General features: G+C 40.0%; 1 protein-coding gene across 5 annotated transcripts in view; it reads right to left on the minus strand.

Moving 5' to 3' along the window:
- The window catches only part of PAN3 (PAN3 poly(A) specific ribonuclease subunit), a 78096-nt gene extending 68660 nt beyond the window's left edge, over positions 1-9436 (minus strand). For 3 of the 5 annotated variants that reach the window (XM_014965953.1, XM_014965951.1, XM_014965952.1), the window contains exons 1-2: positions 9296-9436; positions 2170-2291 (exon numbers count right to left, since the gene is read on the minus strand). In XM_014965953.1, coding sequence (XP_014821439.1) covers positions 2170-2291; positions 9296-9353 — 180 coding nt within the window. In that variant the 5' untranslated portion in view covers positions 9354-9436. Of the gene's footprint in view, positions 1-1308; positions 1397-2169; positions 2292-9295 lie in introns of those variants that run through there. The other 2 variants (XM_014965954.1, XM_014965955.1) reach the window with 2 other exon arrangements.
- Between the last annotated feature and the right edge of the window lie 5578 nt (positions 9437-15014).

The following is a 15014-nucleotide window of genomic DNA, read 5'->3' on the forward strand; positions in this document are numbered from 1 at the left end:
CTGTGCATTTCACTTGTGCAATTCCAGCCTCCATTCTCTGAGTGTCCTACTAACGTCACGTCCCAGCTCCAGTCCCTCTGCTCAGTCTTTTCTAGCTCCTTATTCACTTATCTTCAGCTCAGTTTCTCTAAGCCCACAGCACATCTCTTTTCTCTTATACACCTTTCTGCTCCAATTAACACAGATGCAGCTCCCTCTTTCAGTAAACACAGATCCATTTCCCTGCTGCTTCAGTCTGAAGTGGAAGAAAAGGAAATGAAGCAGACCAGCATTCCTGCTTGGAGTTCAGGCAAGGCCTAGATTAAACCAGAGCTGTAAATGCAAGAATGCACTCAAGCTGGAACATGCCAACGTAGACTATATCTTTGGGAAATTATCTAACATCTAGGGAGTCTCCGGTCGGTCTATATAAACCAGTTTTGCAAAGGTGTAATCAAGTGACAAAATCTGGGCAAATTTTCATAGACAGAGCAAAAGATATGTCCTTGACACAACTAGCAACCTATCAGATTTAAATTCTCCATTCCAAAACATAAAGCATTAATATTATTTAAAGTAAAAGTCACTAAGATTTTTCCCTTGCCTTGCTCTCCAAAGGGCTGACTGACATAGGAAACCTTATTCCAAGTGGCTAAACTTTGTCAGTATGGACTTAATTTAGAAGCTGACACACAATCAAAACAGACAGAGTTATGAGCTTTACCTCCGCAAAAAAAACCTTAAACTACATGATTCAAAGGAAAAAAAAAATCAATATAAGAATGCTTTTTAAACTGTAGCTTAATGCCTGTAAGCACTTTCTCAACAGTAATGAAATCCTTCTTCAGAAGTAATTTTCCTTAGCCTCCAATAGGTAAGAGGCACATCTTTTGCCAAAGAGAAGCACAATGCCTTGACCATAATCTCACAGGCATTAGTAAAGTATTTAAAAATCCTATGAGTATTCCTGTTAGGTGCATGCCTCTCTAGAAGAAACAGTTCTAATTAAAAATTTGTGTTTAGAAAGACACCAGTGCTGCTGTAGAACATAGTTCAAGGATACTAAACATAATGACTTTGCACTAAGAGGATAAAATGTGATCTCAGTGATACCAAAACTTGTAACTGTACATACTATAAAGCAATAATCTTCCAAGTACTATTCCAGCTTCAATAGTACACTTTAGGATCAGAGGTTAAAATTTCTCTTTTTAAACCATGCATCACTGAGTAAACATTTCCATAGTTTTGCAATTCTGTTGAATGAAAAAATCCAGCCTTCTTGAAAACATGCAGTAAAAAAAATAAATAAATAAAAAGGGAACACACCTAATTAATTCCCACCTTTTGCTGAGTTATTTTTCAATCCATAATACAGCCACAATTGAGATCAAAGTAAGCTCACAAGGAGAGTTTCCTTGATATAAAAGAAGAGAGTTGTTGTCAGGACTCAGTGCGAACTGTTGGACTTGTGCTCTCTTTCATTTACCAGAAACTGGTTTGTTAAACCTCTGACTACAGGGAGAGACCACCTTCTTTTCAGCTTTTAAAAAGCATAACAGTTTGAGGGAGTTATTATAGTACTTCATGTGTTAATTAAAAAGATACTCATTTAGGTTTAAAATATGACAGCCTTTTACTGTAAATTTTGCATACTACTACCTACACAATAAATTTCACTTCACAGAAGTTCCTATGCCAACATCTACAGTACACTATAAATACAAGAAAACATTTCAGAAGATTTAAATGTGAATTGAACATCACCGAATGCCAACAGAGACTGGGTTTACAAATTCTGAATTTTTGGCTTTGTAATTCACAGGTTTGACAGCTCACATTTTGCTTCAGTGACTTTTGATCTTTGAAATGTTTCAAAATCTAATTTTTATATATTTAGTAAAAAGCTATCAAAATTAGCTGTAAACCTAAAAAGAAATATAGGAGCACAGATAATATATTTGACAAAGCCCAATACAACAGCTCAGATAAGTAACAACAAAAATAGACTAATTCTAAAGCAATGATATTGTTTCATTTCTATTTGCAAGAATTGAGTATATACTATGTATATCCTAGAAGACAACACATGTCAGAAAGCTCCCTTTTTCCTGCCTGTGGAGCAGTTCACCCTTCGTGGTGGAAGGCCAGTCAAAACTAATGAAACATTATACAATTCATTGTTATTACCTGCATCATGGGATACTTTGTTTCAGCGGGATTTCCAAATCCATTAACGCCAATGAAGCTGGTGCTAAAGTAGGAATCTGTGAGGCTAGCATCAGCTAACCCACCGCCATCTATTCCAGGAACTATGAGAAAAAAAGAAAAACGTTTCATAAATAATTTAGTTCTCCATGCGTTTATTTGCTAGTACATCTCTTAATTACTTTTTTTTTTGCAAGGGGGTACAATAGGAAAAGGTTAGTAACACTGTTTCAAACCCATTTTCTCAGCAAAACAACTAAAAGCATTAGTGCACAGAAGGAAAATAGAACTTTACGAAAGAGGTTGCTAACTGACAGCATATGCAGCATGAAGTTACAGCACAAATGCAGAAAGAGGCTGAAAAGTGAAAAGCGTTGACAGAAACAATGAGGAGTTTGCACTTTGGAAACAAGAATAACAAGGCAAGCAATGATATTAGAAAGAAAATAAATCAACTCAAAAAACCTAGAAGGTAAGCTTATTTTAAGAAAACCTATATTCTTGCATACTCATCTTGGAAATATATCTGCCAAGTAGAGTTTTTAACTGGATGTACTGGTTCTCTTAAAGGGTAACAGACAGAAAACATACATTTAAAACTATCTCAAGTCCTTCTGCATAAAGCAAAAAAATTTTAGAAGTTTCCTTAAGAGCATAAGACTATTTTTATTATCTCATACTTCATAAAGTGGCAACAATTTTATGAAATGTGGCCAAAAAACTCTTTTGGACTGAAAGCAAAGTGAGTGCTGTAAGAAGAAATTAATCCCTTGTCTAGAAAAAAGCGTTCTGACGTACAAGCACAGTACTTCAACCACAAATAAATTAATTCAATACTACAAGACTACAGAGAACAACAAGAAGCAGTCATAATTAGCACAAACCACTCAAACAGGTACTACTTTGATAACAAAACAATAAAAAAAAAAAAAAAGAGTTTACAATGGTATACAAGCTGCAGTTCAAATTAAGCTTCCACAAAAACACCCACAGCAAATTATAAAGACACTAATCAGTATGGCCAGGCCACTGCAAGCCAACAGGCATGAGTAATTGGTAGCTCCAAGGTAGGAAGGCACACATCCAACTCAGAAGAACATCCTGTACCAAACTATCCGACTTGACCTCCTGAGAGGACTCGCAGCCAGCGAGTGACACCGGGAAACAACTTCCTGATCCTAATCCTCAAAGGAAATAAAATCCAACTCCGTGACAGAGCTGAAGGAATGCAGATTATAACCCCTCAAATTTCACCAGAATGGGAATTTTCCCTCCAAAAGAGACTGCATAACCTGGTGAGCTGTTTCCATGCTGTAGACACAGGAAACAGCCAAAAAGTACAGCCAAATGAAATCATGGGAAGGGCTGGAAGAGGAGAATGACTAGCACCACCCGTACTACAGACAAATGGAAACAGTGCCCAGCTCCCCGAGACTGGGGCTGCATGAACTGGCCAACCAGGGTAACACCAACACCACAAACAAACCAAATACTCCAGTTGCAATAAAGACCAGCTTTGCAAGAGAAAAAGATTCTTAAAGTAATGCTGCCAAATCTAGAACATCATTTGTACGCTTTGCAGGTTTGAGGTAGACACCTAAGAAACCATAAAGATGCTAATTACTAATGAATTGCAACACGATTATTGGGGTTAAGTTTTAAAAGTTAGCTAAGAGAATAGGAAAATAAAACTTCCCCCCACTATCCATGCCCTAGATCCTCCTTCATCATTTCAAAGGAGTAGCCACATGGAAACCTCAGAAGTCATCTTGCTACATTCCTGAAAAAGACAAAGCTTTTTTGCTTTGCCTTTTAAACATCTGTCCTTCTTTTGCCTTCATTTGGGAAATCTACATTCAAAAGCCTAAGAAAATTATTTTATGGTTGAATTTTTGTATCAGAGAAAATATTACTGTCTGCAGTAATGCCAATTACTGCCTCATCCTATCTCCTACAGTCAGTCCCCAACTCACACTGTGAAGGTTAGTATTTTAACACAACCATTTTCTGGCACCATGAAAAATACTAGCACTTGTTCATACAAGAAAACCAAACGATAGCAAACCCATGTTTAATTATAAATACTAGTTTCACTCTAGTTTGTCCATAAATTATTCAAGGTTTACACTGTGTTTTTTATTTATTTTAAAAATGCATTTCCAATATAGCTTTCTCTGCCTGCATTTCAGCCATTATAAAAAACTGCTGCCGTTTTATGCTCTGTCCTGACTGTGAAAGACCAAGGAAAACTGTTTAATTTCCGGGAACTACTGCCATTTCAAGGTACGCTATATAATTTCAGTAGTATATCTACAATTTCATCTTATACCTCTGTCAGAAACTCCAGATTCTACTCAATTTTTAACAAACTAGCAAGCAACGTCATCAGCTTTCAAATTCTTCAGCCTCCATTAAAGAATTAACAAATAACGAATTCTTTCCACTTCTCCCACTGCTCCTCACTACTCTAGAGTTGCCATAAGGATCCACATACCTTCATTTCTCTGTTGGACAGACACAGTTAATGCACAAAATTCTTAAAACTGGAAAGAGGCAAGTGAAGGCTTTCAAGCTGCACCACGCTCAGCAGCAAGGCATGCAAAAAGAGCCCTCTGCCTGAAGAAACCCAGAAGTGACCACCAGTAACTCAAGACAGCTGGTACAGCTGCAGTTACCCAAAGCACTGCAGGTAGCCTTGTCAGGGCACAAACCAGCACAAGGTCCTCTGCTCCTGCTCTGGCTGAAGCACCCCCAGCGTCAGGCGCCTCGAGCTGAAAGCAGGAACAGGCTTTGGGTAGCAACCCCAGAGCTGAGCAAGGCTGAAGACGCTGCCGGAAACCACAAAGCTGATCTTTGACACTGCTCCAATGCTGCTGCCTCTTCACTGCTAGTATTTGCTAGGTTAGCCAATCCAAACCAATTAAAGGTGCTCAAAGCTACAACTTAGGCTTTCTATTGGCACACTGATATCTAACTGGGCGCTCCAGATAGCAAAAGGTAGGCCAGAACATTTTATCTATCTGTATGAAGACAATCTCTCTACTGAAGTGCAATGGTTTGGCCATGCCAATCAGGCTCCTTGTGGTTTTACCACAAATTGCTGTACTCCAGTGCTCATCCACCACCGTACCACTGAATTCGACTGGTGTTCCACCTGCTGCACTAATATTTCAGGGTGACTTTCAACTATGAGGCTTCTACTGTCCTCTTCTAAATGGTCTATAAACACACCTCTACCTAAGGGATCAAGACCGCAAGAAAACATACTCTGCAGGAACAATCAAAAGCAAACCACCAGAAGTAAGCTCCCTGGAGCAGAGGGCAGTTTTCTTGGCAGTAGCTGGTATTTAGAACAGAATGCTCTAGAAGTGCTAAGTACAACTATTGCTTTTAAGAGAAAACTCAACACCAGGTTCCTTAAACTAACTTTCCTATAGTAACAAACAAGAAAATTAAGACTAACCAAAAAGACACAGCCTTACACAGGTAGAAGGAAAAAAGTAATTCCTGCATTTCCTATAGAATGAAACAAAAGTGTTCACTCTACACACCATTCGTGTTCAAAGAAGGGACATTCAGCTATTACAGTGATGAAAGCTCAGCAAATACCTAAATAGCAAGGCAGTTTTACTCTATTTGGCACCTGGCCCTCTCCATGAGAAGTAGAAGGCTTTTATCCTCCTTCTGCCAAACACTTGGCAAATCATAAATTCTCACTTGCTTCTGGAAGACCACAGTAGTTCAGAGCATGAAAAAAAGTGATTTATCATACACAATCCACAGGAAAAGGTCTTCAGAAGCGGGCACACTTCACAGATGAGCAGTGTGGTATTAAAAACAAAACAAAGTTTAAACTGGAAAAAGGAGATCTTAGTCCTTACATAGTTTTTATTCTCATGTGTATACTAATTTATATCAGACCCTGCATTCAATTTGGCCATCCAAATCTTTCCTTTATAGCAATTGCAAGCGTACACTTTCAAACACTCTGCACACAGTACTATTAGAATGACAAATAGAAAACTTCCTGAGGCTTATGCCTCCTCTCTTTTAAAGCATTGATTGTAACTATACAAAAGCAAGTTTATACAATTTTAGGAAAGTCTTGAATCAGCTATTTTTGTCAAAGGACAACAGTATTATCCATGCATTGAAGTTGTATACATTTTTCAACAGGCTCTTTCTTGGAGAGAAGTAACAACTTCCTTATAAAAGTAGAAAGGTTGACTAGGCAGGTCTGAGAAGAAACGAAGGATACACAAGGGAACAGCTAAGAATCTGGGGGGGGGGGGAAACGCTAACACGTTACGTAAGTACATATGTGAAAACAAAAAGAAATTTCTATATTCCATCAATATTAAAGCCAGAAGTTACAATTCTGGAAAGAAATTAAATAAAACATCTTGAGAAATTCAGAAGATGTTTTCTACTTTTTATACACACATTATCTAATAATTTTCTGCTTGGTGAGTAACACTGCAGTTTAATGTGACAACTGCAATTAAAAATAAATATCTTCTTATATAATTCTTCTCCCACAGAATTTTAGAGGCAAGTAGACTTCCCATTAGATGCAGGCAGCAGAGAGGGAAAAAAAAAGAAACACAAGCCCAAAAGCATGTAAGTTATTTTTGCCTTACATATTACAAATACATTTTTTAGGAACAAAGGATCTCATCACAAAAGCTTAAGTGTTTGAATACTGCTGTGATGAACTCAACACACAGGCTCCAATAGAATCGGTGGGTTTCAGCTTGTTTTAGTTTAATGTCTTTTCTAATACTACCATTATCTGAATACTAACACTAACAACACCTGAAACACAGCATTTCTCATATTTTCATTCTAACATTTTACTAACCAGTAAAAAAAAAAATACTGTAATATCCTATACTGCTTCTTTCATGAACTTAGTATCAGCACTGATCATCTCAGAAACTGCTCTTAATATAAAAAAGGATACTTTACCATCATGTGATATATTGCCCCCCAAATGAGTGGGCTAAGGTAAGATCACAACAGGTTTTTGTTGACGTATTTTTCAAAACAATTTAAGCATTTCTAGTGAGGAAATAAAACACAGATTGAAATAATTTTGCTATCAGCACTGCTTAAAAAACTGTACTATTTTTATGCTGGGAAAAAAAGAAAATATATATATATATAGAGAGAGAGAGAGAGAGAGAGAGGGGTAATCTAAATATAAACTTCCAGCACAGCAACAGCGCAGGCACTTTTCACCTCAACACAGCTTGGTAAACCGAATCACAGGCTCACTGCATACATGTGCATACAAAGGACAAGGTGTTATCTCAGCTACATACAAAGCAGTAAAAACTACAGTGCCATATCTCCAGTGGAATTTTACACAGAGATAGCTAGCCTAATATTGAGACAGGAACAATAAAACTTTTATACAAAGCCTATCTATGGCAAGTCGTTTAAGACTTGTGTCCTTTTAGTCTCCCAGAAGCACCGAGGTGTCAGAGGAGCTTATGCTTGTCCTACTTTGTTTTATACTGACGTGTTTGTATCAGGAAATGACCACGTGCTGGAAGTGCTAGCCTCACCTGTACACCTCTCTGACAGCTCACAGGCACCATACATACTACAATGTGCACCTCACTGTAACTTTTTTCTCTTCACTCTCACTACTGTCGCAACTTGCTAGGGAAAGTGGATTCTCTGGTGTTTTTATGCCTCTCTCATTTAATGCAATGTTTTTGAAAGGCGGACTAGGAATCACTGAACTAGAGACAACAGACAAAGGAGGAGAAATACAAATACACCCCCGGGCACGAGAGGCAAAAGTAAAAGCGCACGCCCGGGTTGGGATGCCGTGACGGAGAGTGCAGTTGGAGGGCAGACAGCACAAATGAACCAAGTTGGCTGAAAAGCAGACAGGAAGCAAAACAGTTTGGGAAATGCTGCCTTATTTACAAACACTCCCACTAGGCGATGAGATATTCATGGGCAAGCAAAGGGAAACAGCAATCTTTACCATGATATTAAATGACTGGGCTGCTTTTTTTTTTTTTAAATTTATCTCGCATATCATGCAAGCATCTGATAAAGACTGAAAAAAGGGATAGTTGCCATCCTTTTGCTCTGTAAAAATCCTGGTACAGAGTCTAGAGCAGCAGGACTCCTCGTTATGGACCAAGTCCAAAAGCACAGTGATAGCACAAATTAAAATTGATACTTTTTCCAAAAGAGTCATCAGAACTACTCTGTTATCAGAAACAGCAATTCAAAGTAATGCAATTACTTAATATCATAGCTTCCAGAGTTAACCCTCTTCAAAAGCTTTCACAATTCCTCATATATTGCATCAAATTATTCAATAAACCGCATTAAATTTTTCAAAGCACATGTTTAAGCTTGTTTTTAATAGTCTCTCTGTACCTACAACTCAACTTTTTAACATATAAATAGCTGTACAGAATGTGTGCAGATAACCTAAACAAAACATTAGGACATTTTTCACAGCAGCAGGGGAAAACGCATAAAAGAAAGGAAAGGTCTTCCTGCCAGTTGCATCAGCATTAGATCAACTGAAGTTGAGGGAGCCTACCCACAGACTACAGGAATTGCATATCGCATAACCAACCAGACAACTACTTGTACAATACATGGCTCTACTCTCACTTTTGTATATCTGTATGTTGTTTCTAAATCTCTGGTCTCAAATTAAAGTAAAAAAAAAAAAAAGTCAGGAGTAAAAGGTTGTTAGGAAGCAAATTTAAAAATACAAATATGTTCTAAGTGCAAAGTATCTTTGAATATCAAATAAAACAATCACATAATCAGAACTTTTTTAACTCCTGAAAGACTCATGGAATGAACACACACACACAACACACACACACAGAATGATCTATTCCAACTCATCTCCAATACACAGTAATTCACTGCACCATTTTTTTTGGCAGTGTAATGCATTACATCTTTACTAGAAAGCAACAAATCAGGAAAACATCAGCTTAATATCTAAATCCCTCCACTGACCCCTTTTCCCTCAGCTGCCTCATGACCAAGATTATTTTTTCTGCTTTTGAGGTTCTACAGAAGTGCTTCTGCCTGTGTTTATCACCCCATCCTCACTTACCATTTGTCCACTTTTCCCGCAGCAGTCTAAATTTGCTTCTAGGTGGTTCCTTACACATGGAACTCTTTCTGAGCTGGTCCCCAAGGTCACTATTCTCTGGGCATTCAAATCCTTCCTGAAGGCCCACTCCTACAGTGATACCTACAAAAAACAGTTATCTAATACCTGCTAGATAAAAACTAAATGGGGATGCTCTGTATCTTAAAAAACATTATCAAAACTTCAAATTATTAAGATAAAACATAGAGAGTTTGCTCATATAATGTAACTATCCCCTACACACACTCCTTTTCATCTTTGCCTTTGAAGCAGAAAAACAATTACAACAGTAATAGCGCTTTCTTTACATTTTTCAATAACCAACACAGTGTGGTACCCTACCAGAAACAAATAATTACCAGTACTCCTCAGGTATCTGCAATTCCTGTGGAATATCTGGACTTTGAATGATTTCCCATATAATAAGGAAAACCCACAAAGTGTATAAACAGATACAATAAGTTTCAAAGCCAATTAATAGCATGGGGGCTTTAAAAAGTTTCATAAGCTAAAACTGCCCCTTCAAAGTCCCATGTAACTTTGCAGATTGACAAATTTTTCCTTCCCTCCTTTTTTTTCATTAGCTCCCCCCAATAATTTTTCTCCCCATTTCATTTCCTCATGGAACACATAAAGGCAGGAAGAAAATCCATGTCTATAATTTCCTGATTTCTGGAGTTGACACATGAGACAAAAAGTGATTAAGTGAAATCAGTAATTTTCATTTTCTGCCATGCATCTCTAACTGGTTATTGTTTTTAGTCATCAATTCTCAATTGTCTCTAACCATCTCCAAATGTCCCAAATGTCTCTTCAATTCTCAGAATTGTCTCCCCGTTTCTTAAAAATATTCAGAGCAAAAAAAGATTAAAATTGTATCATCTATCAACTCCTGGAAAAGGCATCAGGACAACTAAAAGGGAAAACATGTCTCTAAAAAGAATACCGAGGTATTCAACAACTAATACAGTATCACTTGCAAAAAGTACAAATAGGTTTAGAAAAGGAATTCCCAGCCATACATCTTTACTATAATACCTATTTTTCTGTATACAAGCAAAGAAGAAACAAATCCAGGGAAAAGTGACCAGCTTTTGACATACCGCAACTACATTTATATTTAAAAGTTTGAGATAACTGTCTGTTTCTAAATACTTTGAGCTGTAAATACTGAAATGCTACTAAAGATAAGAAAAATCCATATTTAGAATAATCCTGACCATTGTTTCATTGCATTAAGAACTGTAATCCAACAGATTACCTTCAGTATCTGTTTTGCTGAATAGCTTATCTTTCCATTTTTTCTATACCCACTGTTTCATTTTCTTTAAAAAGGAATGGGCTGGTAAAGAATTAAACACGTTTTAAAAAGCATAAAATATACACATGTATAGGTTTTTCCAAGCCTAGAGTATTTATGGATTTCACAAACCCTAATGCTCACAAAGCTAACCACCAAGCCATTGCACACAGAGTTGCTGCAGCAGTGGCCACTATCCACTACGTGACACGTGGGTGGCACGCTGTGAAAACAGCCATAATGCTTTTATTTGCCCAACCCAACGCAATCCCAAGCCTTGATGCTTCTTTCTACCTCCTGATGGACTGGCAACCAAGTCTATTCACAGACTGGCTTTCTCAGCAGCCGTGGAGAAACACAGAGCGAGGCCGCTCGGGGAAGCGTCGTGGGCACTTCAGGGAAACGCAGGCTGCATGTCAGGTTTCCTAGGAGGACTAGGAGAAAGGCTTTCTGGTAGAGAACCAGACGAAAGGGTCTCAGGAGGTAGAGGGTGAGCACAACCTCTGGCCAGGGGACCTGGGCCAGCAGCAGCACCGCTGCCGTGGCCAGCTCCTCGGCCGGCGGCTCCCGGGGCAGCAGCGCCCACCCCCTGCCGCCGCCGGGCCCCCGGGGCACCGGGAGCTCCCTGCTCTGCGCCGCCGGTATGGCCGGGTTTATAGGAATCCAGGAGGAGATGAAATCACGAGCGCGATGTACCACGTACTTTATGGAAAAAAAGCAGAGTGGAAGTCAGCAAATGCTTAGAGCTGTACCTCAGCCAGTCCCTATCCATATAGAATACGATGTCGACATGCAAAGAGAGTATTGCATTTGCTAAACTACTCAAAAGCTAATACAATTGCAGTTGCCCATGCAACTTTAACTTGTCTAACTTACATATAGACACGATACATTTTAACACCAAATGACATTTCTGTCGAGACCCTCCCTCAGGCAGCGTCAAGAAGGGACAGTGCCCCGGGAAGGAGCCCGAAGCGTGCAGCACAGCCCCTCTGCTTCTTACAGAAGCTGGAAAGTGTCAGAGAACAGAAAGTAGACACAAGAGGAGAGATTTTTCATGCTATCATGCCCCCTACCCATCCTTTCCTAGACTATTCCTTAAAATCTCATTAATCAATCGTATCTTCCCCCCTAAATGCCAAGCAACAGTGATTTCCCCACCACTGCTCCTTCTACAACCTTCTCCGATGAGGTACTGCTGCTGCCTGGGCTGACACGGGGGACACACATATATTAGAAAAGCACCACGTACAGGTTTTGGCAGCTAACAAATCTGGGAGAAACTTTGTTCCATTTTTCTTCTTCCTTTTTTTTTTTTTTTGTCACAGAGGTCCTAAGTGAAAAGGATTATTTTATTTCTTTATTAAACTTTAGACAGGTAATACCAAGTACATTTCCTATTTTGGAGGCAGTCAGCTGGCCATCTTAGGCCACACAGGTGAAACCAGGCAGAAGGTTGAGCACTCACAGCTCCGAGGGAAGAAGTAGGAACCGTGCTTTGAACACGTATGCTCCAAATGTCAAGTAGTCGGGGGGCGATGGGCAGCAGGGGTAGCTTCTGAGAGCGGGCAGAGCATGGTCAGTCTCGTCCCTCAAGAACATAAAAAGCCACACAGCCAGGCCAAAGCCACATTTAGCCCGCTACCTCATCCCTGACACCAGACAGCAGCGGATATATGGACAAAAGCATAAGCATGAGGCAAGGATAAAGCAGGATTTCCCAGTAGGCTCTCAGCCATATGTAGGGGAAGATGAGTCTGATTCAGAGATGATTTTTTCACATTTAATAATCTTGAGCAGAGCTTTCTTCCAAGAATATTTTGATCACTTTTGGAATCCCTGTCAGATGTTAGTATTCAAAACATCTATGGCATAGAATAGCTTAACCACATGTCGTGCAAGAAACTTCTCCTCATTGGCTCTGAGGAAGTCACTTGTTCAGTCCAATTCATGCCCTCATATGGAAATACTTCTGCACTGGAGTATTTCTTGTATTTTCACTGTTCATCTTCTCCTTATCACTCAACTTTCCTATCACCTATATTGTGAAAATAAGTCAGTATTGGCGGAGCCTTTGTGATTACCACAGAAAAACCTATAAGTAAATTAATAATCCCGTACTCAAAGCAGGATTAGAGTAACACGCATGTTAGAATGAGGCACTGACCCACTTTTAACAATAAATAGGACTACACAGTTAATTAGTCAATGAGCATTATCTGCTTTGTGCTCTGAATGAGGCTGGGGTCCAGTGAGGAAGGAGAAAGAGGCGGTGGCATCCACAGCCACGTAACTAAAGAGTACCAAATACTTTTGAACTAGGGAAGACAGTCGGTGAGACTATACAGGGAAGTGATTTTTGGCAATTCCCAATTTCATCATCTTAACCTCAGAACTTTATTATTTAATACAACTTTGTGTATTATGTCCTACATGCATAGAAATAAAACTTTCATTCCATCCATGTGGAAATGATATTGTTAACACCGCAGGCCAGCAGCAAGGTAAGAATTTTTGACATTAGTTTGTCAGTACCTATACAGATCAGCTTCAGATTTTGAACAACTACTTTCCTTGCTTGTTTCACAAACATATACCAAAGCAAGGACACTTAGAAGCAAGATCAGGCCCACTTCCTGGCTCTTCAACTTTAATTTCTCTCTCCTTCCTTTTCTTACTCTTTCTTCCATGGTAGTCTCGTTCCTGTAAGATCTTCTTCTACCAGTCCAAGCTTTTGCCTCCTATAAAACTTCAAGCAAGGTACGTTCCCAGCAGGTAATCACTGATAACACCGGAGTGGGTTTGTCCATTCTTGGTGCCCTCACTCCTCACAATGGGTGCAACTGCAGAGAGCTCACGTGGTTTTAAACCTGACACATTCAACAGAAGCCAGTTTTTCAAATAATTTAACTCTTAGCAGTATCAACCCCTGATTCAGGGTTTGGGAAGATTTTGGAACTCCTCCTTACAAGAACAGCCTCTATATAGGAGCTTTTGCCCCCAATCCAAATTATGTACCCCCTCCTCAAACCTGAATCCCCTAGCTTAGCAGATTTTTAGTAATTTCCTTTTGTATAGGGAAAAAATGCCTAAGTCTGTCCAAAAGAAAAATGAACAAAGACTGACTTAGTGCTGCTGAATCTCTCCAAGACATTTCTACCTGGAGGAAAAAAAAAAAAAAAAAAAAAGGCAGGCAAGAAAGACTTCAGATTGAACAACTGAAGTTTGGCATGATCAAACAACGATCAAAATCTGAAAACAGCGTCTTTTAATAGAAAGCATTAAGCAATTTTATAGTATAGGCTCCTCCTAGAAGGGCAGACACGACAGTGCTGTGTTAATGTAAGACACTGACAAGCTACCAACTACAGAGATAATACTGCTCACTGGCACAAGCTCACCACTCCTGGCAAAATAGCAGTTGCAGGTTCCTGAAACACATATCACTAAAAACCTACATACAGGATGTTCAGCATGGTTGCATCTTAATTTCAGAAAAAATACAGTTGTGACCATTTAGCAGTTGAGTCATTTAATGTAAACAAATACCAGGTTTATGACAGAAATCAATAATGCAACCAAGCTTAATAGACTCATTTGAAGGGGCATGACTTTTCCGAAGGAGCATCTTTTCCTAGCTGCCAAGTGCTGCTTTACCTCCAAAAGGAATGGTTATTAAAATCAGCTTGCTGCAAAACACCATCAAACTACTGGACCGCAGACTGGGAAGATGTATAGCCGACCAGTAACAGCAATGCTGCTCTGCATGGCGTACACAGGCAACCTCAACTCTCACTGTTTGACAGGGGGCTGCATAGGAAGGCTGAAAAAGCCTTGGGGGACGGGGAGAGAGGGGAATAGAAACTATTTCTGCCTGCAATAGCAGATAATATAGATATAGGTAGTTGGTTTTCATTTTTTTTGTTGTTTGTTTAATGTAACATTTCAGCTGGAACATTTACAACTTCCAAGAGCTGTAACTCAGCAGAGGTGGGCTGGAGGTGCCCATCCAAGGGTACCACTCGGGGAAGCGCTGTCCCCCTGTCACCACCCCCCTCCCAGCCCGACTTTAGGAAGGGAGATCCAGGGGTCCCCCACCCACCCGAGCGTTAACGGGACCGACAAGCAGCTGCCCGGGTACCCCCCAAACTCGGCCGGGGGTGAGGAGCCCCATCCCACAACCTGCCCGCCCCGTCCCCATCAGTAGGGGCCGGGTGGGTGCCTCGGGGCGGCCAGCACAGCCCCGTCCTACCCCCCGGGACCCCCACAGCCCCCCCAGACGGGGGCAAGGCGACGGGGCGGTGAGGCCGAGGGGACCCCCGCCGCCACCTCAGCTGTTGTTATTTGTTTCCGGTAGCACCACAGCGTGTCGGGGAGCGG

This window comes from Calidris pugnax, unplaced genomic scaffold, assembly GCF_001431845.1.
Source record: "Calidris pugnax isolate Ruff unplaced genomic scaffold, ASM143184v1 scaffold20, whole genome shotgun sequence".
Classification (NCBI taxonomy): Eukaryota; Metazoa; Chordata; class Aves; order Charadriiformes; family Scolopacidae; genus Calidris; species Calidris pugnax.